The sequence below is a fragment of the Pecten maximus genome, chromosome 11 (assembly GCF_902652985.1).
Source record: "Pecten maximus chromosome 11, xPecMax1.1, whole genome shotgun sequence".
NCBI lineage: Eukaryota > Metazoa > Mollusca > Bivalvia > Pectinida > Pectinidae > Pecten > Pecten maximus.
This window is the reverse complement of record NC_047025.1, coordinates 14,259,595-14,280,630: the sequence shown is the minus strand read 5'-3', so window position 1 is coordinate 14,280,630 and position 21,036 is coordinate 14,259,595. Positions and strand designations below refer to the sequence as shown.

Sequence of the window (21,036 nt, the reverse complement as noted above, 5' to 3'; positions counted from 1 at the left end):
CCCCGTCCCATCTAGTGGTAAGTGTTGGGTTCATGCCCCCCTCCCCTCTAATGGTAAGTGTTGAGTTCATGCCCCCGTCCTCTCTAATGGTAAATGTTGAGTTCATGCCCCCGTCCCCCCTATGGTAAGTGTCAGGCTTGTGCCCTCTTCCCTACAATGGTAAGTGTTGAGTTCATGCCCCCCTCCCCTCTAATGGTAAGTGTTGAGTTCATGCCCCCCTCCCCTCTAATGGTAAGTGTTGAGTTCATGCCCCCGTCCCCCTATGGTAAGTGTCAGGCTTGTGCCCTCTTCCCTACAATGGTAAGTGTTGAGTTCATGCCCCCCTCCCCTCTAATGGTAAGTGTTGAGTTCATGCCCCCCTCCCCTCTAATGGTAAGTGTAAGGTTCATACCTCCTCCCCCAATGGTAAGTGTTTGGTTCATGCCTCCTCCCCCTAATGGTAAGTGTTTGGTTCATGCCCCCATCCCCTCTAATGGTAAGTGTTGGGTTCATGCCCCCCTCCCCTCTAATGGTAAGTGTTGAGTTCATCCCCCCTCCCCTCTAATGGTAAGTGTAAGGTTCATACCTCCTCCCCCAATGGTAAGTGTTTGGTTCATGCCTCCTCACCTCTAATGGTAAGTGTTGTGTTCATGCCCCCCTCCCCTCTAATGGTAATTGTTGGGTTCATGCCCCCTTCCCCTCTAATGGTAAGTGTTGGGTTCATGCCCCCCTCCCCTCTAATGGTAAGTGTTGGGTTCATGCCCCCCTCCCATCTAATGGTAAGTGTTGGGTTCATGCCCCCCTCCCATCTAATGGTAAGTGTTGGGTTCATGCCCCCCTCCCATCTAATGGTAAGTGTTGGGTTCATGCCCCCTCCCCTCTAATGGTAAGTGTTGGGTTCATGCCCCCCCCCCCCTCATCTAATGGTAAGTGTTGGGTTCATGCCCTCCTCCCCTCTAATGGTAAGTGTTGGGTTCATGCCCCCCTCCCCTCTAATGGTAAGTGTAAGGTTCATACCTCCTCCCCTCTTATGGTAAGTGTTGGGTTCATGCCCCCCTCCCCTCTAATGGTAAATGTAAGGTTCATACCTCCTCCCCTCTAATGGTAAGTGTTGGGTTCATGCCCCCCTCCCCTCTAATGGTAAATGTTGAGTTCATGCCCCCCTCCCCTCTAATGGTAAGTGTAAGGTTCATACCTCCTCCCCCAATGGTAAGTGTTTGGTTCATGCCTCCTCCCCTCTAATGGTAAGTGTTGAGTTCATGCCCCCCTCCCCTCTAATGGTAAGTGTAAGATTCATACCTCCTCCCCCAATGGTAAGTGTTTGGTTCATGCCTCCTCTCCTCTAATGGTAAGTGTTTGGTTCATGCCCCCGTCCCCTCTAATGGTAAGTGTTGGGTTCATGCCCCCCTCCCCTCTAATGGTAAATGTTGAGTTCATGCCCCCCTCCCCTCTAATGGTAAGTGTTGGGTTCATGCCCCCTCCCCTCTAAAGGTAAGTGTTGGGTTCATGCCCCTCTCCCCTCTAATGGTAAGTGTTGGGTTCATGCCCCTCTCCCCTCTAATGGTAAGTGTTGGGTTCATGCCCCTCTCCCCTCTCATGGTAAGTGTTGGGTTCATGCCCCCCTCCCCTCTAATGGTAAGTGTTGGGTTCATGCCCCCCTCCCCTCTAATGGTAAGTGTAAGGTTCATACCTCCTCCCCCAATGGTAAGTGTTTGGTTCATGCCTCCTCCCCTCTAATGGTAAGTGTTTGGTTCATGCCCCCGTCCCCTCTAATGGTAAGTGTTGGGTTCATGCCCCCCTCCCCTCTAATGGTAAATGTTGAGTTCATGCCCCCCTCCCCTCTAATGGTAAGTGTTGGGTTCATGCCCCCTCCCCTCTAATGGTAAGTGTTGGGTTCATGCCCCCCTCCCCTCTAATGGTAAATGTTGAGTTCATGCCCCCCCCCCCCCCAGCCCTCCCCCAATGGTAAGTGTCAGGCTTGTGCCCTCTTCCCTACAATGGTAAATGTTGGGTTCATGCCCCCCTCCCCTCTAATGGTAAGTGTTGAGTTCATGCCCCCCTCCCCTCTAATGGTAAGTGTTGGGTTCATGCCCCCCTCCCCTCTAATGGTAAGTGTTGGGTTCATGCCCCCCCCCCCCCCCCTCCCCTCTAATGGTAAGTGTTGGGTTCATGCCCCCCTCCCATCTAATTGTAAGTGTTGGGTTCATGCCCCCCTCCCATCTAGTGGTAAGTGTTGGGTTCATGCCCCCCTCCCCTCTAATGGTAAGTGTTGAGTTCATGCCCCCCCCCCCCCCCCTTTCCCTCTAATGGTAAGTGTTGGGTTCATGCCCCCCTCCCCCAATGGTAAGTGTAAGGTTCATGCTCCCCTCCCCTCTAAAGGTAAGTGTTGGGTTCATGCCCCTCTCCCCTCTAATGGTAAGTGTTGGGTTCATGCCCCTCTCCCCTCTAATGGTAAGTGTTGGGTTCATGCCCCTCTCCCCTCTCATGGTAAGTGTTGGGTTCATGCCCCCCTCCCCTCTAATGGTAAGTGTTGGGTTCATGCCCCGCTCCCCTCTAATGGTAATTGTTGGGTTCATGCCCCGCTCCCCTCTAATGGTAAGTGTTGGGTTCATGCCCCCCTCCCCTCTAATGGTAAGTGTTGGGTTCATGCCCCCCTCCCCTCTAATGGTAAGTGTTGGGTTCATGCCCCCCTCCCATCTAATGGTAAGTGTTGGGTTCATGCCCCCCTCCCCTCTAATGGTTAGTGTTGGGTTCATGCCTCCCTCCCCTCTAATGGTAAGTGTTGGGTTCATGCCCCCTCCCATCTAATGGTAAGTGTTGGGTTCATGCCCCCCTCCCCTCTAATGGTAAGTGTTGGGTTCATGCTCCCGTCCCCTCTAATGGTTAGTGTTGGGTTCATGCCCCGCTCCCCTCTAATGGTAAGTGTTGGGTTCATGCCCCCCTCCCCTCTAGTGGTAAGTGTTGGGTTCATGCCCCGCTCCCCTCTAATGGTAAGTGTTGGGTTCATGTCTAGAAGTAATGCAGAGAAACCCATTTCCTGACACCATCTCTCCTAGCCATGGAAAACCTCTCAAGTTTGGTAAGTGTCTGGTTAATATTTTACTTCACTGCTCCTCTTCAAACCCCAACACAACTACAGATATGTAATGATACTGATGCCAATTAATTGAGCATGTATTCTAATCGATTGCCTTTAATAGTTTTAAATTCTTCGTCAACAAACAATGAAAACAATGCGTTGTTAATTGCGGATGTGTCAGATACATTCATTGTCATGTCTTTCAGTTTTCAACAACGCAGTGTGAAATTAAAACTACTTTAGCTCAATTTTGTATTGACATTCATTAATTGTAAAATGTTAACACCCATGGAATTTAAATATGAATCAGCTGTGGATGTCCATATTTGTAATTGTTAATGGAAACTTGATCTACTTGAGGAGAGAAAAATGATTGATGGTTTAATTACGATGTATTATGGCCCATCTCCGACTGTAGTGTTGATGGATGTTGGGAGGGTCAGTTTATGTGTTTGTCCCCATGGTAACCCGCCGGTGTTGACTCCTTCCTGTTTACTCAAACAAACAGCCCCCAGCTGATTGTATCAGTTTCACCAATAATTGAATTGTTTTTCTCACATAATAATTTACTCATACGGCCCCTAAGGCTTGTTTATAATACTGCTATAACATGCTTTCTCACTCTCCCATCTCGATCAGACTTCCGATCAAGATGAAATGCCTTATTATCAACTGCTTGGCATTGTCACATATACTTAATTGTAGCAAATTTGTTTGTTACTTTGACACCGTTGATGATTTAATCACAAACTTCAAATAATTTTAAGATGATACACCTTTATCAAAAATTGTGTTGTTGAAGGAAACGGACAACAGGTTACTGGTTTTCTGAAAGGAGACTCGATAGGAAAATATTTATAACAGCAAAAATATAGGGGATTATTTTCAGTGCGTTTTTACTCCAGATATATTGACTGGAGATGCTGTATCCTGACTTTAATTAAGATCATTATATATAATTTTAAGGTCACCTTACACAAAGTCTCGAGTGACGACTACTTGTTGCGATCATCATTTTTCCTGTGTCGTCTGGTATCCCTCATGTGACGTTTTTTCGACTTCTCAATAACCAAGAGGCCTTATTGTAGGGTCATGATATTGGCCAGTAGCATGCTTGGATAAAGGGCTGAAATGTTTGTTAAAATCAAATGACCTTGACCTTTTTTCAAGGTCAAAGGGGTCAAATGTACTCAAATCATTTCAACAACTTCTTCTCAATAACCAAGAGGCCCATGCAGGGCCATGATATTGGGCTAGTAGCATGCTGGGAGGAATGTTACAAAGTTTATTCAAATGAATGACCTTTACCCAATTTTAAGGTCACAAGGCTGAGATGTGTTTAATATTGGATTAAAAGCAAGACCTCATCTATCAGTGTACACATCAGAACTCTTAAGTAAGCCAGTAAGGCCCTTTGGCTTCTTGTCTTTTTAAGTAACTTAAATCTACTTAGGTTTTGGTATTGAGCAGTCATGCCAATTGGTCCATCCATATAAATTCATGAAAAAGTTTTTGAAAAATTAAAATCAAGTTGTGGGGTCCTTTCTGATATGTCAGTACTCTAGTTGTAATACAGAACAGCATCTTCACAATGAAAGATTGATGTTACAATACTGAAGAATGGAGATCTGCTTTTTTTTCTAGAAACTCAAGTAGAACAATCCAACTTATATCTATAAAAAGGGAATCCATCTGTGACTATTGGTCAATTAAAATCACTTTATACTTATATTTTTAGGCCGTCATCTTTAAAGGTACTGGACTATTTAAATTGCCCTTTGTCAATGGTCTGTCCATCCTTTCATAATTCTTGTTATCATTATTTCTTGAGAAGTACATTGGAATGATATTTCTCTTATTTCATTTGTAGCTTCAAATTCCCCTTCTTTACAGTCATGTAGCAATCAATTTTGAGACTGCTCGGAAAAACAAAATGGCCGAGTGGCTACAGGTGGTTTTGTCTTGGTTAGTGTCCTTGGACAAGACATTTCACCCCTATTGCTCTGGATAGCATGCATTCATGCAATCCTGAATGAAGCTCAGTGAGGTAGCCACCAGCTGCTACAAGGGGACTTAGCATCAAAATTACCCTGGCTGTTGATAAATAAATCTAGTAAATGAACAATATGTAAATATTTTTGTTTACTGTTTACAGGGTTGTCTTTAACGAGGTGGTACAGACCAACAAGGATTACATGAGAGATATCACGGTTATAAACCCCGATTGGCTGGCCGAGCTTGCCCCACATTTCTACCAATTTGGTACTGTAAGTATCCAATCAGTGTATACCTTATATCACACTGTGTATTAGTGCCTGTATTTGTGGTACAGGTATATAGAAAGAGAAATATGAGATCAAATGTAGTCACACTAATCATACACTGGTCATTTGTCTGATGAAGGTGACAGTGAAGTCACCAAAATGTCAAGCTCTAATCATACAATGGTTATGATATACCAAAGCCTATTCACATTTACACTTACCAACCTGAAGAATGTTTCAATAAAGTTGTGTATCAGTTAATACTTATATGGTCCTGAATTTTTTTTTGTCTGCACTGGGCAATGGTCCAGGTATGGGCCAGTTAAATACTTCTGTCACATATTGTCTTCCGAAACTCTACCTACACACAAAATTTGGAAATATTTCAGCAGTTATGCTGTGGAAACAAAATCATAGGTCAAAATGAGAAATTAGTCACACTGATATAAGTTATATAAGTCAGACTGAAAAAATTATATATATATGTAGGTCACACTGATAAATTATATATATATAGGTCATACTGATAAATAATGTAGGTCACACTGATAAATTATATAGGTCACACTGATAAGTTATATAGGTCATACTAATAAATTATATAGGTCACACTGATAAGTTATTTAGGTCATACTGATAAATTATATAGGTCACACTGATAGAATATGTAGGTCACACTGATAAATTAGATATATATGTAGGTATGTTTCTATATTGTTGCAGGAAAGGGAAATTGCAGCCAAACGGTCCAAACTTGATTGAGCATTTAGAAAAATAACCCACAAGATGAACACTGCCCAACAGAGGTCCTGACTCCCGCCAAGGATCATGATCAGAGGCCTTCTATATAGAAACGGCTCACTGTCACGGAGCCTCGGACGACTGTCACGCAGACTCGGACTTACGACTGTCTTATGATGATTTTGTAGTCAATAGCAGTACAGCAGTTTCATCTTCACTCAATCTGCATTGAAACTTCTATGATAGTGCAAAGTATTGTTGATTGGCTTTCAGATGACATCCCGTGTCCATCTTGATTGTAGATGATAACATGACATTATTCTCTGTTGTGTTAACTCCCAGACGACAGATGACCTTGGCCCCAGTTAAAGTAACATGTCATTGTAGGACTAGGTGATCAATGGGAATATTAAAGGGTATAGTCCGACACGAATGACCTATCCCTTGGACCTTATTATAGACAAAGTAGGCGATCCTATTTGTGCGTTTGTTCATATTAGGAAGAGAGTTTAGAAATTGAGTGTAAGATAATAAACTTTATTTATTTTACAACAATTGCAAAGCCAGTTATATCAACATATATTGATCACGATTGTTGGCCAAGATTAAAGTGTGCGAGGGGTCTTACTGTGGGAGGAAATCGGAGTACTCAGGGAAAACCCACATGGTTGGGGAGGTAACCCGTACATTTTCCATCCAGGGGAATTGAACCCCGGCCTCCTAGGTGAAAGGCGAGTGTGCTACCTCTGTTCCACCCGACCACCCAGATGATACATTGAGAGAGAAAATTGTTCTGGTAAGGTACGTTGAATGAAAAGGCTGTTCATTTTTAAAGACGAAATATTGAATGAGAATACTGTGTTAGGTGAGATATTGAATGAGAATTCTGTTTCTGTATAAGGTGAGAAATTGACTGAGAATGCTGTTTTAGATCAGATATTTAATTAGAATTTTGTTTAAGAAATTGACTGAAAATGCCGTTTTAGATAAGAGTTTTAATGAGAATTCTGTTGAAGAAATTGAATGAGAATGCTGATTTAGTGAGAAACTGATCATGAATGAGAATGCCGTTTAAGGCAAGAAAGTAAATGAGAATGATGTTTCATGTGAGAATGGGAATGCTGGGTTTTGTTTTAGATGTATAATTTCAATACCAAGAATATTTTAAATAAACTACTTTGTAATAGTGCATTAGAGAATTCTTTTGTGATTTATTATTTTATGCAGTAGACATATACTGTTTCTTTACACTTTCAACAAATGCTGACTTGAATTTGTCTTGCCTAAAACTGCACAGAATTTTATTATGCTTTTGAAAAAGGCCTTGATACATGTAAAAACTAAGATAAGTAATGTTAATCGGACAATAAGCCCATACCTGGTAAAAAGGCAACCCATGGACATTGCAGTTCAGTAAAATTGCTTACAAATTCGATTTCATTGTCTCTTGACAAGCTTTAAGTCCTCCCCATATCCTCAATTGTTGGTGTTCGGGGAAGACCCCCTTCAATTAAAGTTTGATGTACATGTTGCCCCCTGGGCTTATTACAGGGTAAATATGGTACTCTAGATGAATTTGGTACAATATTTAAAATATGTTGCAAGTGTTTCAAACATTAAGGACTCTATGGTCTGTAATCAAAACCATGTACATATATATATGTAATTCTTTGAGGACATGGAAACATTCATTTCACCGTCACCTGAAAGTCAAGGAATTCAGCATTCACCTTGTCCATGCACCCGCTCATCCACAGAATACGATTTTGTCACTATTTCATAACAAGTAAAATTCAGACTTGGTATAGCACAGGGACTTAATAGGCACGAATTCCAAACCCACAATCCATATATAATAATATTAACTAATATATATATGGACCGTGTGTTGGGATTTGTGCCAAGTCCCTGTGCTATATATTATGTAGGTACATCAGATAATATATGTACCATTACAAATAAATCATCCAGATCTCAACATGTTGAACTTTGACCTCAAATGCAGAAAATAGGTTTCTGAAGAAATTAGAATATATGTTTGTACATATTTCAAATTCAGTTTTATTATGTAGGTACATGATGAAAAGGTGATGCCAAGATTTCTAAGTCATAATGTATCTTGTTTATAGATTTGTGTAAGGATGTCATAATTGATGTGCATGTTTATCCCGATAAAGATGGTTGCTTCTTAGCAAGATGGATCATGGCTTTTTCTATATATACTATTTAATCTATAAAAAGCATTATAATATGTATTTATCAATTCATGTATTGGAATCAACACAAAAAACACATTTTGTTTGATGAAATATTTTTATTTTCTAACAAATTTTAAACAACTATAGCCAAGATACCAAAAAATGGCATTTGTATATAAATAACATTGAACATAGAGAAAGTATTTAATTATAGATAAACAAGGAATTACTTATATTCTTCACTACACAGAAGGGGACTATGGACAAGGGGAGGTAACTTGTACAGTCTGAAGAAAAAACGTAAGCAATCACATGTTGATATGTATATCACAGACAAGGTTTTCCCTGTAATTCAAAATTACATAGATCTTCAGTAATTAAATCATTTTAATTTTTAGTAAATATATTTCAAGTAATGGAATAACTTAGCATAAATAATGTTAGCTTCTTCAGCAGTATACACTATGTATATAATTCAATAAATTATTGTAGTTTTCATAACATGGACAAAAAGTTACTTTTTACTGATTTTTCCTGTTAGACTATATACACAACTGAATCTTTTATCATCTAGTGTTCACAGAAAAAAATCTCTGCCTCCTCAAAATGTTCAAATGAGACTCCATAAACAAGAAATTAGACAATAGGACGGAATATATTGATTACAGAAAATCTCATGAGATAAATTTTACAATAATTTTCAATGGAACAAACCTCTTAATGATTCAAATCTCCCTTTAATATGTATATACTTGTATATAAATGATAATTATTAAAATTGAAAATGAATATTTTGATTACTAATTTCAGTATCCAGTATATTCTAAGATCACCTGCAAGAATAGTTTTCAAGAGAAAAAAAAGAGAAAAGAAAAAAAATGCAAGAAATTTAATTGGTTAACAGAATAACTTAATTAAATGCAAAATTAACTCAGGGAGCACTTGAGGTATTCTACATATGGCATTGCCTGTATCATATTCAGAAAGCTTGTGTTTGAAGTGTGAGATATTCCATTATATCATAAAACATCACTTCATTGTCATTGGAATGTTTGACTAACATGTTAATTTAAACGACTATAAATAAGTATTTGTATAATTATCACATTTAGGGCGGGGGGCGGGGACGGATATTTACTTTAATGCATTATGGTAATCAATGAAAAGACAAATATGTACTAAAAAAAAATGTATAAAAATCTACTAATGACATAAAGGCTTCAAATAGATACAATACTGAATCTATAGGCATATATATACACATACCACGAGTAAGGTTTTAGGACGGACATACTGTAAAAGATTTGAAGTATCAAAAGCGTTAGCTAAGTCGTATAATCTAATATAGATACTTTGGTTTAGTATTTGTAGGCCTTTCTCTTCCGAGTTGTCTACTAATATATTATAACTATGAGAAATATATATATGACAATACTAGTAATTCGTTAAGATAGACTACGGACGTCTAGTCATCACTAATTGTTGCTAACAGCTTCCTATGCTGCGGGCTACAGAGTTTTAGTCAAGACTGTCTGATGCTTTCAATTTCCTCTGCTGCAGGCCAAACTGCAGTCATGTTGGTAACAATGAAACGACACTGTCTTGTACTCAAAATGTACATTATTATCACAGAAATATTTGTCAGAAAGTTTATTCTTAAGAAATATTGATGTTGGTTTTTCCATTGCTGTAAATGTTTTTACATGATTTTGTTGCTTTTGGGGCATGTTTACTTTGTATCACACAGCAAAGCAACACCACGGAGGATCCAGTGATCAGGAATCTGATTGGTCTTGAGGTTGACAGCTGCGATGTAAGTGAGGTCAGTTCTGCGGGGTTTCTTGTAGATCGGACAGGAGTACATGCGGCTGTCTTGCCCTCCTGTGCTGTTGATGGCGTAAATGTGGATAACCGGCATTGTTTCAAACAGAATTTTAGGCTTTGGTTCAATCAAGCGACAACCTCTTCGTTCCCAACCAGCGCCCTCTAGGAACAGTCCGTACACGTATACACCTTCTGACGGTGGCGTGGTGATGTCATCACGGCTGTATCTAGTTACGTCATTATGAAGGATGACACTGTCCAGGGCCCAGCCCTTGTGAGCACGAGTCACTTCCTGTAAAGAATATATATAAATTTTTGGTTGAAAAAAGCTTTTTTTGTTTTTTTTTCAGTGAGGTACAATACTGAGGAATAAACAAAATTGAAAAAGATGGATGCATTTTTAATTTTCATTTGAAACAATGATTTCTCATAAAAACTTAAACCAAGTTAACCTTACTCAACTGTTGGAGACTAACATTGACTTAAAAAAGATAAATTTGTGACCTTGACTTTGTAAAGAAGGACTTGAATTTGATAAACTTTTGTGATCGTTTTGTGATGACGTTTACACACCTGTCTCATAGCAGTGAGGAATCCTTGAGCATTGAAGAATCCAGTCATCCAGAATGTGTTGGGTCGACCTTCGAAACACCAGGTGTGGAATTGAGTGTTCCTGTCGATCAGTTCAGTAAACCAGAACCCAAGGGTGCTGGAGTCCCAGGAAATCTGTAAATCAAAGGTCAACAACATATCACAGTCAAATGTCAACAATATATCACAAAGGTCAACAACATATCACAATCAAAGGTCAACAACGTATCACAAAGGTCAACAATATATCACAAAGGTCAACAACATATCACAATCAAAGGTCAACAACGTATCACAAAGGTCAACAACATATCACAATCAAAGGTCAACAACATATCACAATCAAAGGTCAACAACATCACAATTAAAGGTCAACAACGTATCACAATCAAAGGTCAACATATCACAATCAAAGGTCAACAACATATCACAATCAAAGGTCAACAACGTATCACAATCAAAGGTCAACATATCACAATCAAAGGTCAACAACGTATCACAATCAAAGGTCAACAACATATCACAATCAAAGGTCAACAACATATCACAATCAAAGGTCAGCAACATATCACAATCAAAGGTCAACATATCACAATCAAAGGTCAACAACATATCACAATCAAAGGTCAACAACATCACAATTAAAGGTCAACAACATATCACAAAGGTCAACAACATATCACAATCAAAGGTCAACAACGTATCACAATCAAAGGTCAACAACGTATCACAATCAAAGGTCAACAACATATCACAATCAAAGGTCAACAACATATCACAATCAAAGGTCAACAACATCACAATTAAAGGTCAACAACATATCACAAAGGTCAACAACATATCACAACATGATCTATATCATACATGAACAAAAATATTCAAGTGTCAAAAAACAACAAAGCCAGCTATATCCAATATCTAGCATGGATTTAAGACAGTGACTGAAGTCTTTGATTCGATCTAAAAAAAGAATTTGCAGAAATGTTAGCACATTTGACTACGTTGGGTCCCGCCCCTCATCCCCTCGGGATTGGTTACAGTAAACATTCAGAGTGTCTAACCATCTATTCAAACATAAACAATGAAATTCTATTTCATTATGTATAGGACCAATGAACGACTTCATGGCAGTTAGGGCGTATAAAGTAACCATAGACATTTTCCAAGCATGTTGATGAATTATGGTAAACTGACAGGATATTTTGGCAGAGGGACACTTACTAAGGTCACCTATGGCACATATGTCACATGGTGTGGGGTTGATCAGTATAACCTTACTAGGTCCCCTACGGTACATGTCACATGGTGTGGGGTTGATCAGTATAACCTTACTAGGTCCCCTACGGTACATGTCACATGGTGTGGGGTTGATCAGTATAACCTTACTAGATCCCCTACGGTACATGTCACATGGTGTGGGGTTGATCAGTATAACCTTACTAGATCCCCTACGGTACATGTCACATGGTGTGGGGTTGATCAGTATAACCTTACTAGGTCCCCTACGGTACAATATGTCACATGGTGTGGGGTTGATCAGTATAACCTTACTAGGTCCCCTACGGTACAACATGTCACATGGTGTGGGGTTGATCAGTATAACCTTACTAGGTCCCCTACGGTACAATATGTCACATGGTGTGGGGTTGATCAGTATAACATTACTAGGTCCCTACGGTACATGTCACATGGTGTGGGGTTGATCAGTATAACCTTACTAGGTCCCTACGGTACAATATGTCACATGGTGTGGGGTTGATCAGTATAACCTTACTAGGTCCCTACGGTACAATATGTCACATGGTGTGGGGTTGATCAGTATAACCTTACTAGGTCCCCTACGGTACATGTCACATGGTGTGGGGTTGATCAGTATAACCTTACTAGGTCCCCTAGGGTACATGTCACATGGTGTGGGGTTGATCAGTATAACCTTACTAGATCCCCTACGGTACATGTCACATGGTGTGGGGTTGATCAGTATAACCTTACTAGGTCCCCTACGGTACATGTCACATGGTGTGGGGTTGATCAGTATAACCTTACTAGGTCCCCTACGGTACAATATGTCACATGGTGTGGGGTTGATCAGTATAACCTTACTAGGTCCCCTACGGTACATGTCACATGGTGTGGGGTTGATCAGTATAACCTTACTAGGTCCCCTACGGTACAATATGTCACATGGTGTGGGGTTGATCAGTATAACCTTACTAGGTCCCTACGGTACATGTCACATGGTGTGGGGTTGATCAGTATAACCTTACTAGGTCCCTACGGTACATATGTCACATGGTGTGGGGTTGATCAGTATAACCTTACTAGGTCCCCTACGGTACATGTCACATGGTGTGGGGTTGATCAGTATAACCTTACTAGGTCCCCTACGGTACAATATGTCACATGGTGTGGGGTTGATCAGTATAACCTTACTAGGTCCCTACGGTACAATATGTCACATGGTGTGGGGTTGATCAGTATAACCTTACTAGGTCCCTACGGTACAATATGTCACATGGTGTGGGGTTGATCAGTATAACCTTACTAGGTCCCCTACGGTACAATATGTCACATGGTGTGGGGTTGATCAGTATAACCTTACTAGGTCCCCTACGGTACATGTCACATGGTGTGGGGTTGATCAGTATAACCTTACTAGGTCCCCTACGGTACATGTCACATGGTGTGGGGTTGATCAGTATAACCTTACTAGATCCCCTACGGTACATGTCACATGGTGTGGGGTTGATCAGTATAACCTTACTAGATCCCTACGGTACAATATGTCACATGGTGTGGGGTTGATCAGTATAACCTTACTAGGTCCCCTACGGTACATGTCACATGGTGTGGGGTTGATCAGTATAACCTTACTAGGTCCCCTACGGTACATGTCACATGGTGTGGGGTTGATCAGTATAACCTTACTAGATCCCCTACGGTACATGTCACATGGTGTGGGGTTGATCAGTATAACCTTACTAGATCTCTACGGTACAATATGTCACATGGTGTGGGGTTGATCAGTATAACCTTACTAGGTCCCCTACGGTACATGTCACATGGTGTGGGGTTGATCAGTATAACCTTACTAGGTCCCTACGGTACAATATGTCACATGGTGTGGGGTTGATCAGTATAACCTTACTAGGTCCCCTACGGTACAATATGTCACATGGTGTGGGGTTGATCAGTATAACCTTACTAGGTCCCTACGGTACATGTCACATGGTGTGGGGTTGATCAGTATAACCTTACTAGGTCCTCTACGGTACAATATGTCACATGGTGTGGGGTTGATCAGTATAACCTTACTAGGTCCCCTACGGTACAATATGTCACATGGTGTGGGGTTGATCAGTATAACCTTACTAGGTCCCCTACGGTACATGTCACATGGTGTGGGGTTGATCAGTATAACCTTACTAGATCCCCTACGGTACATGTCACATGGTGTGGGGTTGATCAGTATAACCTTACTAGGTCCCCTACGGTACATGTCACATGGTGTGGGGTTGATCAGTATAACATTACTAGGTCCCTACGGTACATGTCACATGGTGTGGGGTTGATCAGTATAACCTTACTAGGTCCCCTACGGTACATGTCACATGGTGTGGGGTTGATCAGTATAACCTTACTAGGTCCCCTACGGTACATGTCACATGGTGTGGGGTTGATCAGTATAACCTTACTAGGTCCCCTACGGTACATGTCACATGGTGTGGGGTTGATCAGTATAACCTTACTAGGTCCCCTACATGTCACATGGTGTGGGGTTGATCAGTATAACCTTACTAGGTCCCCTACGGTACATGTCACATGGTGTGGGGTTGATCAGTATAACCTTACTAGACCCCTACGGTACATGTCACATGGTGTGGGGTTGATCAGTATAACCTTACTAGGTCCCTACGGTACATGTCACATGGTGTGGGGTTGATCAGTATAACCTTACTAGATCCCTACGGTACATGTCACATGGTGTGGGGTTGATCAGTATAACCTTACTAGGTCCCCTACGGTACATGTCACATGGTGTGGGGTTGATCAGTATAACCTTACTAGGTCCCCTACGGTACATGTCACATGGTGTGGGGTTGATCAGTATAACCTTACTAGGTCCCCTACGGTACAATATGTCACATGGTGTGGGGTTGATCAGTATAACGTTACTAGATCCCCTACGGTACATGTCACATGATGTGGGGTTGATCAGTATAACGTACCTTCTGCCATAATTTAGGTATCCTGGCATCGTACATGGAGTCGAGGGCATCACGCAGGTTCTCACTCATAATGATAGTACCATCAATGGCAAGTTTGAGGTCGTTGAGTGTAAAGCGGACCGTAGCAATGACCTTCTGCATGCGATCAATCTCTTGCCTCAGGAAAATGTTCATTGGCTGGAAGGGTCCCATCTTCTGAAGACGACCCCTGACCTCATAGGGTACATAATCGTTGGGGAGTTTGTCCAACATGTCGTCACAGAGACGGTAAACAACAGATTCACGTGTCTCGCCACCACCGCCGCTACTGTCCTTGGGCTGGATTTCGAGGATCGTATCGAGGACAGACTTGGCTGTCTGGCTCTGGTATCTGGAACAAAGCAAAGGTAATCCTGTATGTCAAGTATTTTTGTGAGAATTCATTTTGTCATTTAATTCTTGAGATGACAAAATAGAAAGCAAACTTGTGACCTCCATACCAAAAATGACCATACACCTCATGATAGCAATGGTTAAATAAAAAATAAACATGTACTTGACTCCGAAAGTTCGCTTTCTCTTTCTCATTTCTCTCTCCACCAAAAATGCTAAAGCTTAAAAAATATATTTATAATTTAAAAAATTAATATTTTATTTAAAGGTGGATTTCACACATTTATATATAAGTAGTATTCTTCCAGATTTATTTATGAAGAAATCGACTTACGTAATATCAGCGTTGCCATGGAGACCAAACACCTCGGGTGTGTCTGTAGCCGGGAGTCCTGAAATGAACTCTAGGTACTCTGCATGCTTGTTACATTTTGGTATGACATATCCCTTGTAAAACACAAAGTTGGGCTGGAACATCTGCTCTCCGAACCACACCTTGCAGAATGTGTTGAGCAGACGTTTGTCATAGTCGTCGGTTACACGACCTCCGTACTGAATCTCTCCAAACATGTAACGTACATTTGTCCAATTCACTCCCTGTAAGGTAAAATGAACAAACCTGATCATTTCTTTGATGATAAAAATATACAACTTAGCTGCTACCAGCAATACACGACAGTCCAGCATCCGAATCTGAACAGCTGTGATAATGGACCTTTACTCTTGATTATACCTCATATAAATGTTGTTAAAAGTCCCATTTTTCTTTCCAATTTTTCTATATTTCCCACTAGATAAAATGCCAAACCTCTGAATTTAACACCAATATTTCCCTGTATAAAAAATTGCAATATGTTGTGTATAAAGACAGATTTATACACTAAATATAGATTTTTATGTGGATATTTTAATTAAATTTTTTTGATAAATTTAGCATGTGCTATTGAATTAATCTACGGAACAATGTATGCCGTTATCAGATTGTTTTACCAAATTTATCCTCAAATAAGCCCTGGAGTGTAAAAGATAAGTATTGAAAGTTTGCCAGCACAGCAGCAGGTAACAATGTATCTGGGGGAGGGGGAGCGGGAGGGGGAGCGGGAGGGGGCTTGTGTAGTACAGAAGTCCCCCCCCCCACCCCAGGGTACATTACGACTTGCCCCTGTGTTGGGGACGGCTTAATTGTGAACCCACTTTTACACTACTATTTTTAAATTGATAATTTTACAAAACTGAAGAAGGCCCTTCAAGGGGGGGGGGTTATTTGTTAGCAGGGGCTTATTTGCGAATAAATAAGGAAAAGTAGTAAACTAACGCCTTCCTGTCAACTTACCTTCTTCAGATCCATGTCGTCCAAATGATTCTGAACAAACTGAACACTAGCATTGTAGTCGGCAGCATTGAACTCGTACGGAATGTTCCAGCCGAGTGGACCAAACTTTCTGCGCTCTTGAACGACTGAGTGGAGGAAGGATACACCATACAGCATGGGTTTCCATTGGGGCATGTTAGAGATATCAATGAAGTCCTGTGTCATGCCTGCGTAAGAACGTTTCAGACCAGCCTTCATACCCTGCGGAGGCTCGTTGGTGAATTTAATGGCAATCTGAAACATATATTACAAAATTCTACTGAAAATCTATAAAATATTTGAGAATGATATCCAGGAATTAGTTTTTATTATAATATGGTTTTATTGTACATTTTGTACATGTATTTTCCAAATCATTTGTCTTTTCCTGGCCCTCTCCAAAATTTAATAATCCACTGAAAATTGAGTTAACCAAAGTAATTTTATATCACTAATTTTTACAGTGCCACTAGCATGGTTCATAGGAACATGAATCACCAAGTTGTAAGACTTTCCCAGGACTTTTCTTCGGGGACAGTATATCATTAACTTTATGTAGAATTGAGGTTGCTATGTAACATAAACTAACATCCAGTCAAACGTCCTCCTACAGAGTAAAATACCCCGGTACATTAAACTGCATGATGTTGGTAGTTAATGTGACATGCATCTCGTGACAAACATTAACTTGGACAGTAAAGACATAAATTGAGGGACTTTTCAAGGAATTTATGTTAAATTATATAAGTCATGACATTAAATTCCAAGAGTTTCCCAGGCTGAATTTCAGATCTGAGGGAACCGTGCACTAGTAATGAAATAACAAAAGTTATATGGAGATGAAATATGACGTACCTGTAGGAAGTTGATGGGGAACTTGACGTGCACTTCAGTTGTGACCCACACTCTGAACTCATCATTGATGCTCTCAATTTCTATGATCTGGTCGAGGACTTCCAATACATAGTCCAGACTGAGATGGCAGTTCTGCAGTAGGAGCCAGCCACCGTTCTGGACCCCTTGGGTCAACAAGCGACGGGCGTGGACTTCCTGACCCTGCCCCATGGAGATGGCATGGCATTCTAAAGATATAAGGAAAATATTTTTGATATGATCTGGCCGATATTCAGTGTATGATAAAAATGATCTCAAAAGTTCTACTGCTGGATATGACGTCCCAGATATGCAGTAATGATCAAGTGACTTTTTCATCGGTCATTGATCTAGATCAAGAATTCAGGGGAATTATATGTGTTACCATCCACACCAAGACAATGACTTCTAAATACAAAAAAAATATTTATTGTAAAATATCTTTGAAGATCAAAGCTTTTTTTAAACAATCTGTGTTAATGGGCAAGTGTTTCGATAAGGGTACAAATCTTACCAATTTTGTGTTTCTTAGCGAGGGCTTCGATGAGAGTTGTGGGATCGGAGCCCATGGACAGTAAGCAAACCAGGGGTGTTCTGGAGGTGCTTTCCATCCACATCTTTTCAAGGTCAAGGATAACGCCTTCAGCGTACTTATCACCAAGAGTGTCGGCAATGTATTTTCGTGCCTGAGCCATGGTTCGATCAGGGCACCATGAGCGAACAAGCAGCAGTCGTCGGAATACATCTAGGGTGTTGTTGTAGCCGTCGGGGATGATCTCTTCCTCAGGTGCGTCCTTGTCAAACCAGTGACGCCACTGTTTTTCATTTCTAGTCACCTGTTCCAAGATACCGGAGAACTGATGAAGGTTACTAAGCTCAACGAGATTGAGCCAGGTGAGGTCGACCACCCATTTATGTGGCTTAGGTGTGACCACATTCATGTCCAAGGAGGCACCACCTGTAGAAAGAAACAGTTGCATAATCATGACTGAGTTCCATTGTGGAATATGTTTACAACAGTCTAGTGATGGATTTTACTTCATGTGGAATTGGTTTTTTTTTTGCAAAATGCAGTCAAACTTCCTCAATGAATCACCTCTTTATACTGACCACCTGTACATGTGTTAATTATGAGACCAACTCTATTATGCATGGGACCACTGTGTTATGAGAGTACCTGATATAGGAGACCAATTGGTTGATTTCTTGAGAGTGGTCTTTGATCAACATACATGGGAAATTTGACACTACAGGTACATATTTTCACATTAATTTTCAAAAATGAAAAAAAAATTATTTGAATATCCCAACTTATTTTCTTTTTATTTTTTTTTTTTTTTTCGACCTATTAACAACCAGGGTCATTTAAGGACATGCCAGGTTTTTAAGGTGGAGAAAAGCCGGAGTACCCGGAGAAAAACCACTGGCCTACAGTCAGTACCAGGCAACTGCCCCACATGGGTTTCGAACTCGCGGCCCTAGAGGTGAAGGGCTGGTGATAAAGTGTGGGGACACCTTAACTATTAGACCACAAACAACAGAAAAATGATAAATAACGGTTCCTTTTTCATAATTTAAAAAAAATGTTAAATCTTGATAAGAATCTGACCTTTGATGAGAGTAAGGAACTCCTCATGCTTGATTTTGCCAGCAGCCAGATCAATCTTGAGCGCGAGCAGCAGAGTGAATGTGTTCTTGTCTGTCTCATACAACCCACGGGAGGCGTACTTAAACACCTCAAAGGTCATATACTCAATAATGTTGGTGATACGTTTCTGGGTGATGGGAGACTTCTGGGACCTAAATAAAACAGATACAGGTTTAAATGTGTTCATATTAGTCATTCCAATTCATTTCTCCCATGTCCGCTTTTACAATTGTCATATCTGACATTGACATTCAACCTCTTCTGTTCATACAATTCACTCCCACCTATCCTTTTTTTCTTTAAATTAAATTGGAAGCCACGATTTGGGCATTCATAGATTACATGTTTAGTCCTAAAAATTCCCTTGTCTGACATTTGACTTGCAGGATTACCTTTAAACTCTTATATCTGACCTTTAACCTAAATGACTTTCACCTAATGAAAACTTTTGACCGTGAAAGTAATTCTCACCTGGCCATGGACAGGTCAAACAGGTGTAGGAACTGTTTGAGGGACGTCTGGTACATACAGTTAACCAGTCCCATCTCAACTATCAGGAAGTACAGAATGGAGCCACGTGCGGCCACCGGACGGAACTCTTCACGAGCGGAGGTGATCTTGATCTCTGTTTCAGCTGCTGTCTGAAGCTTCTGACTGACTTCAATGGAGGTTGTCTTGGTTACGTTCAGCACATTGATCAAGTCCTCATCATCCACCAAGGATCCCTACAAGTTATTAGGAACATTGTATAGAAAGACAACTAGTGAATTTAGAAGCCAATGTTATAAAAGAAGCTTACTGGACCTGACTGACATTCAACTTTATGACTTTGAACTGAATTGAAAGTATGACTGATAATGTGAACTGTGACCTTGACTGACCTTGACACTGGTGAGTCTGTATAGAAGGTTGTCTTCCAGTTGCTTCATCTTTTTCTTGTTGGCTTGTACATCCTCCATCAGCTTCACCCTCTCAGATTCCAGCTCCTACAGAACAAAGTTCAGGGTAACTGTCTACAGAACTTTTAACAAATAACTTATAATGTTCGTCAAAAAAACAAATCATCTGTTGTAAATATATCTCATGTCAAAATGTTTATGAAAATATGCAGTGAAACCTGCCTTATGAAAAAATTTCCTTTTTTTCCAATATGGTCTTATAATAGTACATAATGTTTTGCTTATACCAAAATATATAAAACAATCATAGCATTTTATGGAATAAGAGAGTATGTCAGAATACTCGGGATCAGATTAGACAGGATGACAGAATACTCAGGGTCATATTAACAGGATGTCAGAATACTTGGAGGTCAGATTAGACAGGATGTCTGAATACTTGGATGTCAGATTAGACAGTATGTCAGAATACTCGGGGTCAGATTAGACAGGATGTCAGAATACTTGGATGTCAGATTAGACAGTATGTCAGAATACTCGGGGTCAGATTAGACAGGATGTCAGAATACTTGGATGTCAGATTAGACAGTATGTCAGAATACTCGGGGTCAGATTAGACAGGATGTCAGAATACTTGGATGTCAGATTAGACAGGATGTCAGAATACTCGGGGTCAGATTAGACAGGATGTCAGAATACTTGGATGTCAGATTAGACAGTATGTCAGAATACTCGGGTCAGATTAGACAGGATGTCAGAATACTTGGATGTCAGATTAGACAGTATGTCAGAATACTCGGGGTCAGATTAGACAGGATGTCAGAATACTTGGGGTCAGATTAGACAGGATGTCAGAATACTCGGGGTCAGATTAGACAGGATGTCAGAATACTTGGATGTCAGATCAGACAGGATGTCAGAATACTTGGATGTCAGATTAGACAGGATGTCAGAATACTTGGAGGTCAGATTAGACAGGATGTCAGAA

The 21,036-nt window shown here is 40.5% G+C and overlaps 2 protein-coding genes across 3 annotated transcripts in view; one reads left to right on the top strand and one right to left on the bottom strand.

The window, feature by feature from the left end:
- The window catches only part of LOC117337388 (probable ATP-dependent RNA helicase DHX35), a 192,164-nt gene extending 184,910 nt beyond the window's left edge, over nt 1-7,254 (top strand). Inside the window, exons 23-25 of one of the 2 annotated variants that reach the window (XR_004534805.1) lie at nt 5,214-5,325; nt 6,046-6,928; nt 6,965-7,254. Coding sequence is in view for 1 of the 2 variants with exons in the window: in XM_033898361.1 (XP_033754252.1) it covers nt 5,214-5,325; nt 6,046-6,084 (151 nt within the window). In the remaining variant the exon portion in view is untranslated. Of the gene's footprint in view, nt 1-5,213; nt 5,326-6,045 lie in introns of both variants that reach the window. The other variant, XM_033898361.1, reaches the window with a different exon arrangement.
- Nucleotides 7,255-8,357: 1,103 nt separating this feature from the next.
- Nucleotides 8,358-21,036, bottom strand: part of LOC117338050 (dynein heavy chain 5, axonemal-like) — a 102,736-nt gene continuing 90,057 nt past the window's right edge. The window contains 10 exon segments of the mRNA XM_033899216.1: nt 8,358-10,377; nt 10,659-10,811; nt 14,906-15,275; nt 15,612-15,874; nt 16,611-16,883; nt 17,484-17,710; nt 18,016-18,459; nt 19,111-19,301; nt 19,621-19,874; nt 20,031-20,135. Of these exon segments, the coding sequence (XP_033755107.1) occupies nt 9,991-10,377; nt 10,659-10,811; nt 14,906-15,275; nt 15,612-15,874; nt 16,611-16,883; nt 17,484-17,710; nt 18,016-18,459; nt 19,111-19,301; nt 19,621-19,874; nt 20,031-20,135 (2,667 nt within the window). The 3' untranslated portion in view covers nt 8,358-9,990.